Source organism: Typha angustifolia, chromosome 14, assembly GCF_048772165.1.
Source record: "Typha angustifolia cultivar Huaian chromosome 14, ASM4877216v1, whole genome shotgun sequence".
Classification (NCBI taxonomy): Eukaryota; Viridiplantae; Streptophyta; class Magnoliopsida; order Poales; family Typhaceae; genus Typha; species Typha angustifolia.
The window spans coordinates 12,845,652-12,865,987 of NC_133252.1; the positions used below are offsets into that span (position 1 = coordinate 12,845,652).

The 20,336-nt window shown below is 37.7% G+C and overlaps 3 protein-coding genes across 6 annotated transcripts; 1 reads left to right on the plus strand and 2 right to left on the minus strand.

The window, feature by feature from the left end:
• Positions 1-235: 235 nt before the first annotated feature.
• LOC140775424 (uncharacterized) lies at positions 236-8,093 on the plus strand. Its single transcript, XM_073118707.1, has 18 exons — positions 236-492; positions 970-1,039; positions 1,113-1,667; positions 1,757-1,942; positions 2,045-2,158; positions 2,726-2,784; positions 2,895-2,961; positions 3,138-3,189; positions 3,276-3,368; positions 3,540-3,623; positions 3,736-4,157; positions 4,654-4,715; positions 5,430-5,499; positions 5,896-5,976; positions 6,083-6,184; positions 6,417-6,553; positions 6,988-7,108; positions 7,691-8,093. The coding sequence occupies exons 1-18, from the start codon at positions 449-451 to the stop codon at positions 7,799-7,801; spliced, it is 2,430 nt and encodes an 809-aa protein (XP_072974808.1). The 5' UTR covers positions 236-448; the 3' UTR covers positions 7,802-8,093.
• Positions 8,094-8,451: 358 nt separating this feature from the next.
• Positions 8,452-11,711, minus strand: LOC140775425 (WRKY transcription factor 44-like). Of its 4 annotated transcripts, none has more exons than XM_073118710.1 (6): positions 11,596-11,711; positions 10,723-11,076; positions 10,470-10,610; positions 9,504-10,240; positions 9,154-9,303; positions 8,452-8,917 (listed from the first exon to the last, which is right to left on the minus strand). In XM_073118710.1, exons 2-6 carry the CDS (start codon positions 10,924-10,926, stop codon positions 8,725-8,727), a joined length of 1,425 nt encoding a protein of 474 aa, XP_072974811.1. In that variant the 5' UTR covers positions 10,927-11,076; positions 11,596-11,711; the 3' UTR covers positions 8,452-8,724. The 4 variants fall into 4 exon arrangements, with proteins under 4 accessions (XP_072974811.1, XP_072974809.1, XP_072974812.1 ...); XM_073118708.1 differs by lacking the exon at positions 11,596-11,711 and adding an exon at positions 11,393-11,527; XM_073118711.1 differs by lacking the exon at positions 11,596-11,711 and adding an exon at positions 11,162-11,380.
• Positions 11,712-15,136: 3,425 nt separating this feature from the next.
• On the minus strand, positions 15,137-20,159 carry LOC140775306 (protein TONNEAU 1a-like). Its single transcript, XM_073118525.1, has 8 exons — positions 19,935-20,159; positions 19,196-19,328; positions 18,446-18,534; positions 18,209-18,331; positions 16,995-17,125; positions 16,881-16,906; positions 16,647-16,803; positions 15,137-15,484 (listed from the first exon to the last, which is right to left on the minus strand). Exons 1-8 carry the CDS (start codon positions 20,019-20,021, stop codon positions 15,433-15,435), a joined length of 798 nt encoding a protein of 265 aa, XP_072974626.1. The 5' UTR covers positions 20,022-20,159; the 3' UTR covers positions 15,137-15,432.
• Positions 20,160-20,336: the final 177 nt, after the last annotated feature.

Genomic DNA, 20,336 nt, shown 5'->3' on the forward strand with positions numbered 1-20,336 from the left:
GATCTAAGGAGTGGGGGAAACTACTTATGAGTTCCCAAATAATTTAATCAAGGAGTAAACCAATCCAATGATAGTCACTATTCACGTGGCCACAATGAGACTCCCCCCACTGTGACACCCCTCAGGTTCACAAATCGGCTTCTGACACGTACTACGTCTTAATCCGAGTCTACGACACAGAAAGCCATGTGACCTGTAACCCATCATTCGACTCATAGCTTAGATCTCTCTCTCTCTCTCTCTCTCTCTCTCTCTCTGCTCTGATGCTCTCCTCTTAGTCCGAGAGTCCAAGCTCGAAGAGTGACTTATTCTTCACTTATCCACGTGCTTGGATGCAGTATTGCAGTAGCTTTGGACAAGGGATCCCAAAACGAGAATAGAGCAAGAATAAGGGGGGGAATAGCGGCGGGAGTCGGAATAGAGAGGGGGAGAGACGCCGGAAGTGGAGATGAAGGGAAAGAGCTTGCCCCTTATCACCTTCGAGCACAAGAGGTGGGTGATACTGATGCTTCTCTCTCGTTCGATCTTTTCACGTGTCGTCGAATCCGCGATCCCCGCCATTTCTGCGATTTCCTTTTCCTTTTCTTTTTTATAAACTTTTTCTTTCTTAGGCTGATTTATATGTTATTCTATCTTGGTCTCCTCTTTTTCCTATTTCGATTCTCTTTAAATTGGCCTTTAACATCGGGCAATGTAGCTCGCGATCTCGGTTTATTTTTGAACCGAGTCGGATAGGATTCTAAGGACCAACCCTGGATCCCTAAATGGGAATCTAGGGTTTTAGGCTTTTAGCACCCGGGGAATTGATTATTTGGTACTTTATTTCCATGGATTACCTGATTCGGATCTTGTAATGGTGTCATCGGTCGATTTAGATCTCTATGGCAGTTGAGTCCAGGTAACGATTGATCTTTTCTAAGGGTTAGAAAACTACATGTTGGGGTTTTTGATGAGGGGAAATGTGAGCAGGGACGCTTATGGGTTTGCGGTGCGGCCTCAGCACTTGCAGAGATACCGGGAGTACGCCAACATTTACAAGGTAGGGCCTTTATTCCTTTTGCTGATTTCTTTGGGGTTCAAAGCAGAGTCTTTGATGTATTGGCTGATTCCAGGAGGAAGAAGAAGAGAGATCAGATAAATGGACCAACTTTCTTGAACGGCAAGCGGAGTCTGCCCGGATACCCTCCAATGAGTCGATTGGAGATGGCATTAAGATTGAAGAATCTCCAGAACAGGTTGGGGTTGCGGGAGACGACTGTGATCACGGCGACATTGGCAACTCTGAGTCTGTACCAGAGAAGGAGACTGCGGCAAAGGAGGTCAGAGAACATAAAATCCAAATTTGGGCTCAGATTAGGCCTTCCCTTGGTCCCATTGAGCAGATGATGAATGTTCGTGTCAAGAAGAAGAAGAACTTGGGCGAAGAGCCAAATGCAGCCAAGAGTGGCATTCATCTTGCTCCAATTGAAGAGGCAAAGCCCTCTGAGGAATCTGAAGATGAGTTTTATGATGCAGAGAGAACGGACCCGTACCAGGAGGTGCCCTTAGGCGACGGGGGAAATGTTGATTCTGCTCAAAATCTTGTGAGCCAAGAGGCCTTCCACCCATGGAAGGAAGAGCTAGAATGTCTGGTTCGTGGTGGCGTGCCAATGGCTCTTAGAGGAGAGGTGCAGTTTGTGATTTTCATGATTGCTGCTGTTGCTTTTGGGTTTTATCTAAAGGCGCAATATGAATGTCTTTTTTATTGTTACTGTAGCTATGGCAAGCCTTTGCTGGTGTTGGAGCTCGCAGGGTGGAGGGTTACTATGATAGTTTACTTGAGCGAGAAGTTAATACTGGATATAACAAAAGTCTTGATGCTTCCCAGTTGGATGATGCTGACAACAATCCAAAAGAACCTCAAATAATTGCTCCAGAGAAATGGAAAGGGCAAATTGAGAAGGTCACTAGTTGTGCCCACTTTCACTAATCAATTAGAGCCATTATAATGAAGGTGCTGAGATTGATGAGTTTAGTTTGATATATTTGTCTTTTCTCTTTACAGGATTTGCCTAGAACATTCCCAGGTCACCCTGCTCTAGATGAGGATGGAAGAAATGCCTTGAGGCGATTGCTTACAGCATATGCTCGGCATAATCCTTCTGTTGGGTACTGCCAGGTATTTCGATTTTAGGCTTTTGTTTTCACAACATCTGTTATGCTTGTTTTTCATTTGGTACTTGGTACTTGGTACTTGGTACTTGGTAGCATAAGCTTCTGTCATACCTTTTCAGGATGACTGCATACTCTTCATCTTGTGGTAGCACTTATTATTCTGATAAGTTGTCAATACTAAATTCCAGAGCTGCTCCTTTGCCTATATTTGATGCTATAAGTGCCTAGTTTTAGTTTGCACATTCTTGCTTAGCCACATATGACCTATCTAACTCTTTTATGTATGCCCCTGCAAAACAGGGAAAATCACATAAATGCACTTATGACTAGATAAGAAAGTAGATGGAAGGCATGCAAGGTAATGTCAATTAGAAAGGAGGATACATATGCAAAAATAGCTATTTTGAGGGCCATCAATCTAACCCAAGAAATAAGGATAGAAATGTAAAATTAGATCAGAATTCAGTAAAGGTCTGGGACAGTTTTAGTTTTTGTCACTTAAAGGATGAGAGGAGATCAAAATGATTAACTTTGTTTTCTGTAAGATAACACCTTGATATCTGTGTGGCAGGCCATGAATTTCTTTGCTGGCTTATTGCTGTTGCTGATGCCTGAGGAAAATGCTTTTTGGTAAGTCTCCATGCAGAACGACAACTATGTAACTGCTAGATCTAACTGGTTATAACTATAGAATTTCATAGTTCTTTTGAATTACTAATCTTAAATCCGACGTATCTCAGGTCTTTAACAGGTATAATTGATGATTATTTTGATGGTTACTATTCTGAGGAAATGATTGAATCTCAGGTGCATTTTTGGTTGCATTCTTTTTGTTGAATAGGATCTTTTTAGCAGTAATTCACCTTTTAGATTTTGCCAAATTCTTTTAAAATTAAGGGCCTCTATTAAATAGTTTACTGGTAAAGTAACTAAAGCTGATTACTGGTTTGGTTTTTGTTCTAATTGTATTTTTATTTCTTCAGGTTGATCAGCTTGTTTTAGAGGAATTAGTCCGTGAGAGATTTCCAAAACTAGGTCTTACTCTCATGAATATTTGAACATCAGTTTATGCGTTTTGAGATTCAGTATATATAAACTCTCCATGTGTTTCTTGGTTGCAGTGAATCATCTGGACTATCTCGGGGTGCAGGTGGCATGGGTTACGGGACCATGGTTCCTTTCCATCTTCATGAATATGCTTCCCTGGGAAAGTGGTCAGTTTTTCTCTTTGTTTTATGACAAGTTCTAATTATGATTGACACATATTGGACTACTAAACCCTCATAAAAGTTAATTTCAAATCTATTGCTCTTCCAACCATTCTAGTATTGAGGTTGAATATCCATACTATTAAGCATCATTCATCTGATGTTTGGACATTTCAGTTCTTCGTGTATGGGATGTGCTTTTATTCGATGGGAACCGTGTAATGCTCTTCCGGACAGCACTAGCTTTAATGGAGTTATATGGTAACTGAGTGTACTACTTTTTCTTAAATTTAGAGGAATAATCAGCTTGTGTTAGTGCACACTATCCTTAGCAGTAACTCTGCAAGCATTTTGTGTCTACTTATTGCTTTAGGTCCTGCACTTGTGACAACAAAAGATGCCGGAGATGCAGTTACATTATTGCAGTCACTAACCGGTTCCACTTTTGATAGTAGCCAGCTTGTCTTGACTGCTTGCATGGGATATCAGGCTGTCAATGAAACTAAACTACGAGACTTAAGGAATAAACATCGACCAGCTGTTATAGCTGCCATGGAGGAAAGATCCAGAGGTCTCCGTGTCTGGAGGGATTCCAAAGGTCTTGCATCAAAGCTATATAGTTTCAAGCGTGACCCTGAGCCACTTGTATCAGAAGCTACTTCGACAGAAAAATCAAGCAACATTCAAGGAATTGGGGATATGCATCTGTTGGATTCTGATCCAGCAAATATTGATGTACTTTGTAGTCTGACAATAGACTCTGAACTGGACTCTTTGCCTGATCTCAAAGAACAGGTAATCCTCTTATTTGTACTCTTAGAATGCTTCTATGGCTTCTCTTGTGGTCAGTAGGCACTAATGATGCAAGGAGAGCAAAATCAATTGTCGAATAAGACAAGCATACACCCGATAACTCACAGATGCCATTTTGTGAATCCTGTACTGGTCTTATATGATGACTAAAAGGTTTTCTCCAGGATGTTATTCTGAAATAAGCATTACTGTCTATTTTTCATAAATATATTATTGCTTGATGTAAATATTGGTATTCCTATGCTGCAGTATTTTGCAATAAACAGGATGGTATCTGATGATGTTAGTAATCATTGGAAAATGAGCACCTTTTAGCTTCATATTATTGCTTTTAAAATTCTGTTTCAATATGCCACATTTTGTTTGCATAAAAGATGTGTATCTGTATAGAGGCACTTGTTGGCTCGTCATTCTTGAAGAGAACTCTTTTTTTCTCTTTTTAAGTTATTTATAACTATAATCCCCTACTCTTATGCAGGTGACATGGTTAAAAGTTGAGCTGTGCAGACTGCTGGAGGAGAAAAGATCGGCTATTCTCAGGTTTCCATTTTTATGGCGAGTCAAAATGTTTATTTAGTATGCCTAATGAGCTACTTTTTTTGAGAGCCAAATATCATACGTTCTTTGCATATCTTCTTAGATTTCAACTGAACAAATCCATGCCTCCATATGCATGACAAATGTTCCATTAGGGACATGCTATTTTGAAGGGACTTGAAATTGGTCCCTTGCCATTATGTTTATTTTATGTTAAATGGTACATAATGTTATTTGTTGTGAAGCATGTATTACACTTGTATCCTTGTCAAGCTTAGATTCTTAAATATCTGAAGTCTTCTCTTTGCCTAACCAAAATTTTCTGCATATAATGCATAGAAACAATGGGAAGCCAGAAGTGCTCCTGTTTATATGGATCTACATATATATGTACAATTTTTAAATTTTAATTGACAAATTAGAATGCCTTCTCTGATTTCTTGCTCTATTTCTAGCATGTTTAGTTGATGCACATTAAAAGTTTGTCCTTTTTGTTGCTGAGTATGATTCCTTAAGTCTGGCAGGCATATGCAACTATGAATTTCCATACACGAATTCAACTGCATCATTGGCTTTTTATTAATTAGGAAATGTGCACCTTCGACATTAAATCTGTAATCGTTCTGGTTCACTTTGTGATATCACATAATCTTAACTAATTCTCAGGTAAAGGATAATGTAAGTGCCTTTTGTTGATTCCGTTTCTTTTGCCACCAGAGCTGAGGAGTTGGAGACAGCGCTAATGGAGATGGTTAAGCAGGACAATAGGCGGCAATTAAGTGCAAAGGTAATCCAAGCAGATGACTAACTAATTGAGAGATAACCTTTTTCCCTTTGGACTCCTAGTATTTTACCCTGATTGAACACCTCAAAATCTTCCATTCTTTGAATTGAGTCTTTATTTGGTAAATGTAAGCTATAACATTCAGAAAACGAGAGTCCTAAATGAACTTTAACCCAGAGCTACCTTTATCAAGGCCTGGAAGGATTTATAATAGGCTTGATATGTCAGTATCAAGTCAGAGGATCTCTGAGAAGGATCTTTCATGGGAAAATAACTAACGGTGACCTTTTTCTATTCTCTTTCCTTGTCATGTGGCGCTACCATGAAGTCATGATGCTTGGAAAGAAAATATATCTTCACAACAACCTTATTCATGCTATATTATTATTCGTCTGACAGGTTGAGCAGTTGGAACAAGAGGCTCTTGAATTGCGGCAGGCACTGGCTGACAAGCAGGAGCAAGAACATGCCATGCTGCAGGTGTGATGATGATCTAGTTTTTTAATCTTTTGTTCCATCATTTAATCTACAGTTATGTCATCCTATCTTATTCAAGGGCATCTGATTCATTGCATGGATGATACAGGTTTTAATAAGGGTGGAACAAGAACAGAAGGTGACAGAAGATGCTCGCATATTTGCTGAGCAAGATGCTGCTGCTCAGCGATATGCTGCCAATGTGCTCCAGGTTCATTGTCGTCTTTGATACTTTTGAATGCTGACTAACTTCAAGAAGATAGATTTCAAATCATATATGAAAATATAAGCCCCCACCCTGTAGAAAGTTGAGAGGCTAAACTTCATAACTTCTGGTTGCTGATGTTGTAGATAAACTATCATGCTCAAAGATTAGCACATATACGTTAGCACCTTTTTCTGTTTGCTGGATATGTTTATCCATTGTTACCAGATATATGCAGGAGAAATACGAAGAAGCTACAGCTTTACTTGCGCAAATGGAGAACAGGGCAGTTATGGCAGAAACAATGTTAGAGGCTACATTGCAGTACCAGTCTAGCCAGCTCAAAGCACAACAACCTTCATCTCCTTCTCCAAGGTTCCTACCTGTTGATTATTTTGATGTTGTTCATGCATTCTCATCACTACTGTCCCAGTCAGCCTGATGATATTAGTCCAAATCTAGTTGTAGTAGTTATTATGTATTCCCCTTTGTTGTTATAAATTATATTCTGAAAATCCACTGGTCATTATTGACTCTGCAATTTGTTTTTCTTCTTTTATCCTTCTATGACTTCTACTTCTAGGAGTTCTACTACTGCTTTATTCTTTCTTTCTTTCTTTCTTTCTTTCTTTTTTGAATAAGACTCATACTATTACTTTATTCAGTACTAGCATTTATATACACAAAGGAACATCTGAATGTACGTCCTCATAAATGCCATTCTGACATTGCAGAGAATCTTTCCCCCCTCAACTTTGCTGACATGACATTATCTGTATTTTCCTGAACTTGGTCTCCTTTCTTTGCAGAACTCCAACCCAGGATCATTCACCTGCACGAACAAATCAAGACTCATCTCAAGAAATACCACCCAGAAGAATAAGCTTGCTAGCAAGACCATTTGGACTTGGCTGGCGTGACAAGAACAAGGTTGGTACTGATGCTATATGAAACTTTTGCCGTCAAAATCTCTTGTTGTTCTCCTATATTACTCAGGATGTTCTTGTCTTTTCTAATCTTAAGATGTTAGGAGTCTTCTATTCTTCTACCATCTAGCCAAACAAAATGTGTTACTCTCACAGGAGGTCTCTCCTCTCAGAAAGAGAAGGTTGGTTTTGTAGAAAATGATGCTTAGGGGAACTCGTTTCGTAATAGTGATATCCTCTCTTGGCCACAAATGGGATGAAGAACAACCTTGATGGCTGGCTGATAGGCTTTCTTAGGTGAAGATGCTAATTTGATGTGTGGAACTAAGATAGGAATGTAGGTACTAGCATTCATTCTTTCACTTTGGAAGTACTAGAGAAGCAATATGACAGCATATGAGTTGAAAAACCACTTCATACAAGGCATGCTCCAGTGGCGCATAACCTCATGAGAAGTCAGGAACATGTCCAGTTTATAAATGTTGAATTGACTATTTGAATTCTTTAATATGCTTCATTCTTTCTCTTTTACTAAGCTGAAGTTCATGCTGCTCTCTTTAACTAATTACACTTGGTTGGATTTCAGGGTAAACCAAATAACGTGGAAGAGTCCACAGATGTCAAGCCCACTGATAATGGAGAGCAGATCTTGACACCAAACAAAGATATGAACGGACACCAAGAGCTGGAAAAGTAAAAAATCTACTAATGGAATGCAACAAGCATCAACATGCCAGTTCTACATATCCATGTCAATGGCTGCACAAGATTGTAGGCCTACAGATGTAACGAGTAGCCTCGAGTTGTATCTACCCTATTCTAGAGAGAGAGAGAGAGAGAGAGTTTTGTAGAGCTATCAACAGAAAGATCATATTGTCACCATTGTTTGATTAATCGTCACTAATAAATGTCAAGTTATGAAGTGCGGAAAGGATGTACGTATTTGATTGCTAAATTATTATGAAATCTGCATGGTCGTTTGATGAGCAGAGTTTAAATGCTTTCTACATTAAGTTTGGTACAATTCATCAAATTCTCTAATTAGGTAAATCTTGATTTCCAATTATGTGGAAGTTTAACAAGAATGAAAAGCCCATATCCATTTGCATTCTATATTCTTCTTACATGATGCACCATTTAAAAAAAAAAGAAAAAAAAAAGGATATGAGAAACCAACCAAGCTATTTGTTAGACTATTTACTGAAGTAAATATTTTTAGTGGCACCAAACTTCATGGAGAGGACCATTTACATAGCTGTTCAGATTGCTTTCAGTTCACTATTAACACCCTGAACCAATAGGGATGTTTACAATAAGCATTAAATATAATAATGAATAAGACAAAGGTAAGACTAGAATAGTCATTGAGCAATTTAACAGTAGGAGATTTAGCACTATAAGAATAGGAGATCTCCAGGACTTTAGGAGCTTTGAAAGCGATAAGCAGTCATAATTAACAATACCGACAAATTTGTCCATCTACTCTCTGCAAAGAACCCTTTAAAATAACCTTACCAGAAACATGGATAACTTTCATGGTGCCAGAGATTATATATTCAGTTTGCCATCTTTCCAGGCTGGTGATTAGATGAAAGCTCCAACGATCTTCCTCCTTTTTCTTCAACTATTCATTTTATTCTTCTTGTTAGGAGCTAGCATATCAGACTCTGAAGCTGTCAAGTTTGTTCTCCTAGTTGGCATGTCATGATTATGTGTTCCCTCATATGTTGTGATGAAAGATCCTGAATCATCAGATGCCCTCTCGACATACTTGCGCACGTTACATTTGGGACTGGTGCACCTATAGTAACTTCTGCAGAGGAAAAAGAAAAAGAAAAGAACAACAAAGTTTATCATTCTTGTCAGCAGAAAAAAGCAGTTAAGCTATATTCCAGTAATCTATCCCTGTACTGTAGATAATAAAACAGCAAGTAATCCCTATGCTGCATTCTTTTCAGTTGAGGATCGTGCATTATTCTATCCTTCAGCAGAGTCTGCTGCACATTTGACTGGTTACTCTATAGAAGGAAGCACAAAATAAAGGATTACCTTGGATATGAATTTCCTTTTACAACTTTCTGTCCATACTTTCGCCAATGAAAGCCATCCCCTGATACATCAGATTCCGTCACACTCTGCGGTGCAGGAGGCTCTGCAATACCTGTTACTGCACCTCCACTTATCTGATCGTCCTTCTTCCTGAGATGAATGAGTTCATTAAACATTCTGTTAATTGTCTTTACACACTATGGACAGCTTTTTGCACCACATAAAAAGAATTAGAACGGTAGGTATCATAGAGATATTTTGATGTACAACTAACTTGTTCAAGAGCTCGCTGCTTGTTAGTTGCAGTTAAAGGTTATCAATTTTGGCATGTAGAGAGATCTTTTACATACCTTCTCTTGTAGTCAGGCTTGCAGCTATCCATAGCAGCTGGTGCTACTCCAACATCACATATTCCACTTAGTCCACCCACAATATCAGGATTCCTGAGACTTCCATTGTAAGCTGTAGCAAGAAGATGATCATGAGGAAAACAAACTCCTCCATGGTATACAGAAACCCCTGATAGACCTACTTCAGTTTGGTTCTCCAGTCTTGCATCAGATGTATTCATCTCAACAGGAGGATTAGTCCATGATGGATTACCACTCTCTTTTCCACAACCATCTGAAGTAAAGTTTTGCTCTTGTGGCCCTGATGACAACCGCTTTGGAGGCTGAGGCTTAGAGTGATTATGTTCACATTTATAAACAATTTCAGCTATTTGACCATCGAGTGATCTCTCGACCTTCTTCTTCACAGGACAGTTTGGATGTGTGCACTTGTAATAACTCCGCGGGAACTCGCTTCCTTTTACTTGCTTCTGCCCATATTTTCTCCAGTTGTAGCCATCATAAGAAGGTCGATCCCCGCTACTCGTTGGCTGTTGTCTCATATCTTGTTCCATGTTCTGAGGCACAGGATTTGAAGGCTCACAGATCTGGTACATATTTATCGCTGCATTTGAACTTGGATTCTGATAATTATTTGGATAAGTTTGGCTATGGAGATGGTGACTTGGTTGCTCAAAAACTTGAATTGGCACCTGAACGTCTATTGCCATTTGTTGATGAGTTGTACCAAAGTTTTCCTGATAAGAGAGTAGAAACCACTGAATGTCTTCCAATGCCATAAATAACATCTATCATCATAAAATTCAATTAAAGAAAGTGATATGCATGAGACGGTGAGCTAGAAATTGTATCTTGACTACTTTACAGGCATGAAAATAATACATTTGGAGGGATACTTCAAGTATGTCAATCAATTAAGTATCATTTATACAATTACAAAAACAAAATATCAGAGAAGATACAGACCAGGTTTGCCAAAAGAGAAGCAGCACTCTTTGGAATAACTTTTGCCGTAGGCTTGTATAGGATTGATGAATTAGAGTCTAAATTTGACGTCATAACAGACGCATTCTCAGAGTAATAAGGAGCTGAATATGATCCGTCATCCTGAATATCATGTCAGCGTTGAAACATTACAACAAATATTACAACTGCAATCTAAACACAAGGGTGAAACCTGAAGTTACAGAGATTTCAGAAACCAAATACCTAAACTCACCATGGATGTGACAACTTCAGCAGAGGATTCACTTGGTGGGGGTACAAATCTCACAGTCTTTGGCCTGATGGCAACTGTAGTCTCAGGAGAAGTGGGAAGGGAAGCACTCATGGCACCACAAAGGAGCTCTGAGAAGGGCCTGAGATTGGAGAAGGGTCTTAAAGCCACAGGTTTAGCAACAACAATCTTCTCTGTGTCTTGCATCTTCACATCATTTCAACAAGACATCAACCAAGAGATCTCAACATGCCAGTACTCCTAACAAACTGCTGCCTCTAGCAAAACCAATGTGGCTTTGCCTCTCCTATTTTTGTATCAAAAAGCCTATTTCTGTCATTGATTTCTCCTTCAAACCTGCAAACCAAGTTCTATACCGAATTATTTTAACGCACAGATCAGTAAATATCATAACAAGTAAAATATCTCAGTTTCCATGTACACTCTTCTACTGCCTGCATGTTCGAAGAAGATTCATGCCTACGCTACACTATGCTATGCAATCTCTAGAAGAACTGAACTCCTAAACCAATACATTTTCACCACAATCAAACTGTTCACTTCTTCTTCTTTTCATTCATTTTTATTTTCATTTTCAAGAAAGCAATCACCACAAAATTCCAACAAAAAACGCTCAGAAGGCATAAACAAAATATTTGGGTCCGAGTAGTACCGATCAGAAAGAAACAATTTTTCTGCGCGACTTCGAGAAAAAGAACAAGAATCGAAAAGAGAGGAAAACAAAGAGAAAAAAAAAATACACACAGGATTAAAAGAGAATACGAGGAGCGGCTGACGCACGTGCGAGCAATAATACTAATAATACTAATAATAATTAAAAAAAAAAAAATTAGGAGCGGAGGGAAGACTCAGGACCGGTAGAGATTGGGGGGAGGGGAGGCAACGACGAGGAGAGGAAAACAAAAACAGTAGATGAGTTTGGCAGTCAAACTCCAACAGGAAGAGGAAAGCAAAAAGTAGCCTCGTCGACGACCGTTAGGTTTGATGAAGAAGATCAAGACATACTCTCTCTATGCACGCTTCCCAACAACAATAATTTATTATTATTATTTTATTTATTTTATTTTGGAACCAATAGCAATGATTGGTTACTCCTATTTCACCTTATCAAATGGAGTAGAGAATTTTAATTTCTTTTTAATCTAATCATAACCCAACAACTTACTTCCTGACATTCTAATGCTATTTTAACCCACTGTCGTAAACTAAGTTACTTAAATATTTCCACTATTTTTAATCATTTTTTACACCGCCGTGCCTTCCTTGTTCATTCTCACTAGTTTCTATGTAACTGGCTATTTAATAATTAACACGATATTCTAACAATAATAAGAATGGCAAAAAAATAATAATTAAACTTCATACATAATCACAAAAGTAATAATTATTTAATTAATGCATCCATTTGTAGTTGCTAGTAAGCATCCCTTTCTCTTCGTTTTTAATCTATTATAATTGTTCGTACAGTAGTAATCTATTGTAATTGTACTATAGTAGTTGTTATTATTTTAGAATAATATATATCTATATATATATTAAATAATTTAGATGGACACATTTAGAACATGAGAAATTCTGCCCCAGATTCTCTTGCAAAATTTTTGTTATTAGCGAGGAAAATACTTGTTTAGTATCTAAACACCAGTTTAAAGTAACATTTACTTAGGGCAACCTACTTAAACCTTCTCTATTCTTTTCTTCGAACCAATTACTTATATTTAGCAATAGAATTTAATTATTCTTTTGCTCCTTAAAAAGCAACAGTTATATCATTTTGATCATTCTTTTTATTCGAGAAAAATATATTAATTTATTATCTAACCGTTTAAGCTTTTAAACTTGGAGATTTTATATTTTTATGGCTTTTTAAGAGGATGTCGTTACGTAAAAAGAAATTCTTTATCTTGAGCATGGGTTAGGGTGCATAACCCCCGGGCTTCCTCCCCAACTGTAAGTCTTCTTCTACTCGTCTCTTTTCTATCAAAGTTTAGTGTTGTTGGTTTATTTTTCTAATGTATATTAATGATCTTAGATGTTTCGGTCTTTAGGGATTCATAAAGTCAGTTATTAATTATAGGCTGACTCGAAGCTCTTTGCTATTACAAATCTACTGTAATTCTGTTCTTCGCTTTATATTTTTGTTGTGCGTCCTCAGCCTTAATGCTTCATTCTATTTATACTGATGACGAATTTTAAGCCGAGTATAGAACTTGTGTTAAAAACCCGTCGTTCTATTCCACTACTTATTTGCTGTTATAGTCGGTGGATCCATGTTTAGGATAAAAGATTACGTGGATGAGGGTACATACGAGTTGCTCTAAGTAGAACCCAGCTTCAACTGTGAATGATGGTTTGTGACGTGGATAAGAAGGGGGTGATGTAATCCAATCGATCGAGAAAGAGGGGAGAAAGGGGAAGAAAAATTAGGTGAGAAAGTTGGTTGAGACTTGAGAACTTAGAGAGGGATCTCTCTCAAAGTTGGGTGGAGGTTTGTGTGTGAGTGTGTGATGACGTGGGATAACATGTTGCCACGACGGCGAAAGATGGTAACGTGGGAGAATCCTCCCGCCCGTAAGCAAACCGGAGCGACAGACACCGGCAGAGCGGACCACGATCCGTAACTCCTAGTACGGTGCGGTAGGCCCACTCGTAGCTTTACGCGTTCGAGTCTCGTTTTGGGTGTGGGGGTGGGGGTGGGGGGGGGGTGGGTTTGGGGTGGCGAAAACCAGTTGTTGATACGCGGAATGGTAGATGGGGATAGGTACACGAGGTCACGTGACGTACAACAGATAAAATCCAAAGAGCTATTGCATTCACGTGGATCCTCCCCTTGTTGCCTGGCAATGGCAATGGCAATGGCAATGGCAATGGCATTACCATTTGCATCAAGAGTGAGAAGAAGATTACAAAGATTTTTTGTGGGGTGGGGGGAATATGATACGAATCCTGCAACGGAAGCCTCTCTACAGTGATTATTTAATTATTCTCTCTAAAGAACTACGTGCAGATGAGTTAGATATCCAATAAGTAAATTAAGCAATCAACATCATCTCCGGAGGCTTTTATTTATTTATTTCTTGCTCTCTTATTGCTTCTTCTTTGTTCGGATGTATCTGATTCAGAAGAATAAGATAATCAATCTAGAAGGTCTTGGAAATAGATGAATTAGGTAATTCAGATTACTCTTTGTCAGTGTCTAGCACTATGCAGCTACATCTCCCAATCTTCCGTGGGCGAGTAGTCTGCGGCCTCAAAGAATTCTAGCAACCTCCACCAAGTTTGCCTTGGAAATCATCTTACTATTCTTCCCACCCAACTGTGGAGCCGTGAGGCGCGTCCACTAGAATTCTTATACACTCAAAAACTTTAAGTCGTGTACGTCGTTGAACTATTGCTTCGAATTAAATACCGTTTAAAATATCGTTCTAAGCTCAGCCAAACTGAGTTAAGTCGTTGAATAAAATAATTTTTTTCATAATAATTATTTAAAATTGAAGTTAACTCTATAACTTTCTTAATCGTAGGTAGTTATCTATCAATTTTACAAGACTAACATAAACTCTAAGTTATTGTGCAGTCGAATTATTACTCTAAGCTATCGCACGCTTCTATAAACCAACTAACCACTGAGCTATTAAATCAACCTTAGCCGCTAAGTCAGTTTATAATAAATTTATTTAAAGTTGAACTTAAATGTATAATCTCCCAGATCACAAATGGAACTAAACACTCAGGAAAATACCTTTCTGAATACCACTTCGTGTGAGCTCCACAGTTTGCTCCAAGCTTGATGTTCGAGATAGAACTGATAGGTTTAATCTTTTTTTTTTTTTAATCCTTTTTCTTTTAAAAAAAGGCTGTTGAAATCATAAGGAATGAAATACCGGAGGAATCTTGTCAGGGGGAACATGAGACGACTAGAACCCGACAAAAAGAGTTGTTTTCTTCTTCTTTTTTCTCCTTCCTTTTTTTGGCTTGGTTAAACTGACAAAAGACAAGAGGAGGTAATGGTCTTTGATGGTGTTAGTACTTCTGGAATTACAGTTTATGTTTCACAGGGAAGAAGAATAGTTTTGGCTACCCCAGTTTATAGGTTGAGAAAGGATTCATCCCCATTCTGAAAATAATGATGTTGCCTACTAGCAATACAAGATGGTAAGACAAAGTATATTCTTTATCAAACAATTTTGCTGAGTTAACAGAGATTTTAGGATCAAATATTATTTCACCAACGACATCTTACCACCACAATAATGGAATACTAGAATGAATAAAACCCAAAACTACTGAAGGAAAGAGCAAGTTGACAATATGTAACTATTAGAGTTGAGTGTAGTGAAAGGATTATACCATGCGTGGGAGCAGCAGCTCGATAGCATAACGATTGAAGCCAACCTTAACAATGGAAAATCAACTACAAGACTTGTTAACTTCCACACGGGCCACGGCCACATTACGAGTGTTACAAATAATGCTGAAGTTTGGGAGGTACCAAACTCAATTATGCTCAAGCTTGAATCGGCTTAATGATGTGATGTACCATACGCTTAGACAACAGATGGCAAATGGAGTGAAGAGAAAACCCCAACTTAAACAACAGAACAGAGCATCATCTGACAAGTACTGGTCAATATTTCCCAATATTGTACACGAACAGAGATGGAAAGGTACAGAAACAAACCAAAAATGACATCAGCGACGATCAACCTTCCCGTCATCCTCCATGATTCCATCACCAGCATGCCTGTACAAATCATCATGCCATGCTTTAGAAGAGGAAATTTAAATATATAGTGTTATAACACTAGTAGCTGGGGTATTAAGATCTTCTGCATTTATATCTTCCTAGTGGTTGAGTACAGGAGCTACAATTAATGCTGATAACACGACATCAAAAAGAAAATTATAATCCTAGTCAAACCAGAGTATTTGCTTAGTATTAATGTTGGAACTAAAATCCACAAGAACAGAAACAATCTTGAGTAGGTAAAGCAATAAAATAAAGCATGATGGCCATCAAATGTGGATCTGACTAGATATTCACTGAAACAATGAAACTGAATAAAGTGTCCATATTGTGATACCCTATTAAAATTTTGGTCGAAACCAAAGTGCCAAAAATAGCTAAAAGCCGAAGTGGTGTCATAGAGAAGCCAAACTCAAAGGACACTAATAATTATGCAAGACTTAAGCTTATCCACTGTTGGACAAGTCTTGAGTTTATCTATTGTTGAATAGATTGGCATAACGGATAGTCTCTTTTGATTTTATTCTTAGCATCCTAAATATCTAGAAAAAATATTTAAAAATTTTAGTAATTAAGTTTTCTTTTGCCTATATAAGGGCTTAAACATTTATTATAAAAGAGATCGAAAGCCGGTGAATAAAATAGAAGTGAGAAGTTCACTAAGAAAACTCGTGTTATCTAAATTAGTAAAATATTCAATTTTTTCTTACTTCTACACTATCTTTACTTTAATGTTTACTTCATTTTGCGAAAAAAGTGGAGTACTGAATGAACTTGCAAACCGATCAAAAAAATTAAGCCCGTCACAGTATGCTGCCCTTTCTAATAATCAAGCCAAATGTATCTTTAAGTTAGTGGAACTTGAATAAGGTAGTATCAGTGAAAATTAGGTGCTTTCATGTTCTAATCACTCAGGGATGAAACAATGTTAAAACTTCCAAACTCTATATTGACTTCTGCAAGAGATAGGTCCATCCAGATCTTCACTATCTTATCAACCAACAAAGTAACAAATGTTAGCTGTGGTTAATAATTCATTCAGAAGCTAGAGTAACTGGAAAACCAAGATCATGGTATACACAGTTGCATATGTCCAATCTTTTGGAATTGCTCAACGGTAGAAGAAAAAAATATGTCAAAAAGTGGAGTACAAATTTACCTCCAGGATGTTGTCAAGTTTCGAGCTTTTCTGTCCAATTGAATGTTTTCTAAAGCATTTGCAGCACGAATTACATCTTCAGAGATGTCATCAGCATCATATCTCCAGTTGTATTCATCCTTCCGGACATTAGCAGCTGAAGAACCCAATCTTCGATCTGAATGATAAAAACATTATAGATGAAATGGTAACTCACAAGCAAGAAAGTACTGTAAAAGATCATATATAAATTACCTGATGATTGTGAAACCTGAACCGGCCTAACAAATACAAAAAATAAATAAATTATAAGAACAAAAATGATCGTCCCAAACATGAATAATTAAAAAGTAGGAGTTCCACATTTACCGTCCCAATGGAGGCAATCCTCCAACAGCAGACGAAGATGATGGCCTCCGGATGTTTCTAGGTTCTGTGTTTGGTATTGAGTCAGTTTCCAAGTTTATTCTCCGTCCAGCCATCCTTGTTTGGGACAAATTCTGTTTAACAAAATTCCGCATTAACAAAACATAATTGGAGAACCAAGGCATAATGAAATGACCAAAAAAATAAAATAAAATTATACAAGTCTTTTCATAAACATATAACTGCCTAAAGTACCATCATAGAGCAGGATTGTATATTCAATTTGAGCTCGAAGCATCATGTGGAGTCCCTTTAGGGTCAAAGTACAAGATAGTAGGATGAGAATATAACTTATGTCAGATCCTCATTATCATCTCAGTAGTTGTAAGAGGTCGCAGTAGTAGAGCTGTAAATCTAAAGAGGTCTCAACTTATTTGCATAGTGGGATAAGGATATCACATCACCTATCGTAATGTGCAAAACTGTGTTTCCAGTCCCGCTACAAAAGTGGCAAAGCAAAATCAGTGGATGCCTTGAAAGCTAATTAAAGACATCTTTTCCACTTCTCCATGTGCAATATTATTATAGATACAAAATATGAACAGCAGTAAGATTAGAAACTGCCTATGAAAAACAAGTCCAGGGGCAGACCAGATTCACAGGCATAAAATTTCATTTTTATGAAGGGGCAGTTGTTCCATCTTTTGTCTAGAAACAGATTATTGTATAAGATGAAAAAGAAAAGGAAAAGTAACTATTTGGCTACTAAGTTACATATTAATGTAGCTTAACAGATTATTGTACAAGATGATAAAAAGGAAAAGTAACTATTTGGCTACTAATCTACATTACTACCTGCCAAAGAAATTGGAATTATAACAGGAATTTATTTGTGGATGAAGTGATTTTCAAGAATAGTTATAAGATGTGAAAGAAGTTAAGAGTTGTGCAAAATATATAAGAAAGTGCGCACCTCCAATTTGGTCAAAAGCTGGCAACATAATTTCCAAACTCCAAACCATATAGGAGAAGTAACAAATTAAGATGCAAGCAGAAAATAGGAGAGTTGATATCTTTCATGATGATGATGGTAACTTTTTATGGTATTTCAACATGCAGAGTGCTAGAGGATATATCCATCGACATCAGCATATGAACTACATATATCAAAGCAATCAACTTCAAATTTCAGAACTTAAGTCATGAAGTTTCACCACCTCGTATTTTAAATATCCTTCAAGAACATCGAGAAGCAGTGGACCACTCTCAGCGGTCCTATTCACATCGCCTCCATTTTTCCCAGTGAAGTCTTTTAATTCAGCTTTCCAGAAGTCCTTTGGCTGATTTCCAAAATGTTATAGAAAAACAGGAATAGTAGAATGTTATTCTATTTCTCAATACGGCCAAATTTCATAAATAGCAGGATGCAATAAGTGGAAAGGTCACATAATTACCAAGTTACACTCGGGCAAATAAACTTTGAGTGTGTGACCTAGTTGGGCCCACTCCAAGTACTCACATATCAGTGCTGTCAATAGCCTTCCTGTAAGCAATAGCTATTCAGCAACATTGCACAGAAGACTACAAACACCAAATTCATGTTGTAAATTACTTTTCAACAGCACTACTAAACACATAATAATGCAATCAGAGATAATAAAACTTCACCGATTTATTTTCCTATATAAAATTAAAGATAGCCAAAAAGCCAACAAAAAAAATGTCAACAAAGTTACATTTCTATAACAAATTAGTATTAGACTTAAACCAGGGATTTCTCAAGTTCCAGGAATATATAGTTTGAAGTGAAGCCCTCTCTTGGATGAAAATACACTACTTATAAGCTATAAGTTCTAAAGAAGAGGGGCGATGAGCCTGGCAAGCTAAAGTGGATAAGCCAGTGAGATAAAACTCAGTTTCCTTTCAGTTGAATATAGGATCACATAAAACCAAGACAATTGAACCTATAAAATTATGAGGACCGAGCAAGTTAGCTAAAAGCTCAGTTCAGCTTGCCATTGACACCTTGACAAATAATGAACAGACAACCTATATAACATTCACAAATCATTAAGCAACAGGATCATTAAGTAGCAGTATTTATAACCATAAACTTATCTGCACTAAAAACAGCCAGATATTGCTCAATGTTTGAAGACCGCAATAACATTCACAATGAAAATGAAGAAGATATCAACACAAACCTGAAGGAGAGGCATGAAGTTGCTTTGCCCTGTCATTGCAGCTACCAAGTAATGCGGGATTTCCACCATCTTCGTTTTCAATAACATGGTCTTCTTCTTCTATGGCCTCAAACACGCTTGCTCTAAGCTCAGCCTAGTAATATTCAGGATGGGGCACCACAACTCAAGTTAGTTGTTTCAATGATAAATGACTATATAAACTATATTAGCATAACTATGAATCTCATAACCAAAGATAATTATCCGAGATATCACCACAAAAACAGCTTAACTTCAAAATTCTAACAAAATTCCATGTGCAGAGATTTTAACTAATTGAGCCATGTCATTTTCAGAAGTATAAGCGTAATCAGTATTCTCTCAATTACCCCATGGTAAGAAAAGAGCGGGTTCTCAGTCGAATAAAAAACTGTGAGGAGGCCTATCAACTCAACTATCGAACACAAAAGCACAAAGAAGTTGCCTTCCATTTGCTCATTCACACATCTTGGTTAACAAGACCACACGAAAAAGTAAATTTCCTGTGGCAGAATTTCCACTCCAAGATCTCCAAGAATTATTTCCCCCAACAAACAGCACAATTCATCCTCACCACTCGCAAATCTCACTATTTCAAACTACATATAGACTTACGACAAGATCTGTGTCGGAGAAGAGATCAAATAAGCGAATCGAAAGCCCTAATTCCCTGAAAGACGAAATGGAGTTAGAAATTAAGGAAGTGGGAGGGGAATGATACCCTAATCTTTGCGAGGACGCCTTTCTTCTCGAGGGTTCGAGTGACGAGGGTTTTGAGGTCCATCATCTCCCTCGCGTAGTCGTCCATCTCGTCACTCCTCGCCCTTCTTCTCAACTCTCCTTCCCCTCCACCTCCTCCTCCTTTCTTTCGCGAGAAGAGGAGAGAAATGATTAATGGGAATCGAGAGCTTCTCTCTTTTCCCCTTTCCTAAGCCGCTCTCTCTCTCTCTCCGTTTTAGTTATAATTAAATTTCAGGAACATTTTTTTTTTCATTTTCTACCCCTACTTTATGTTTTACACTATTATCAATTTAACCCCTGCATTTTTCTTAATTTTTCATTAATTCACAGAAAACACTTTTAATGACCAATAACACCCGTAGCATGTTTTCGTTAATTAATG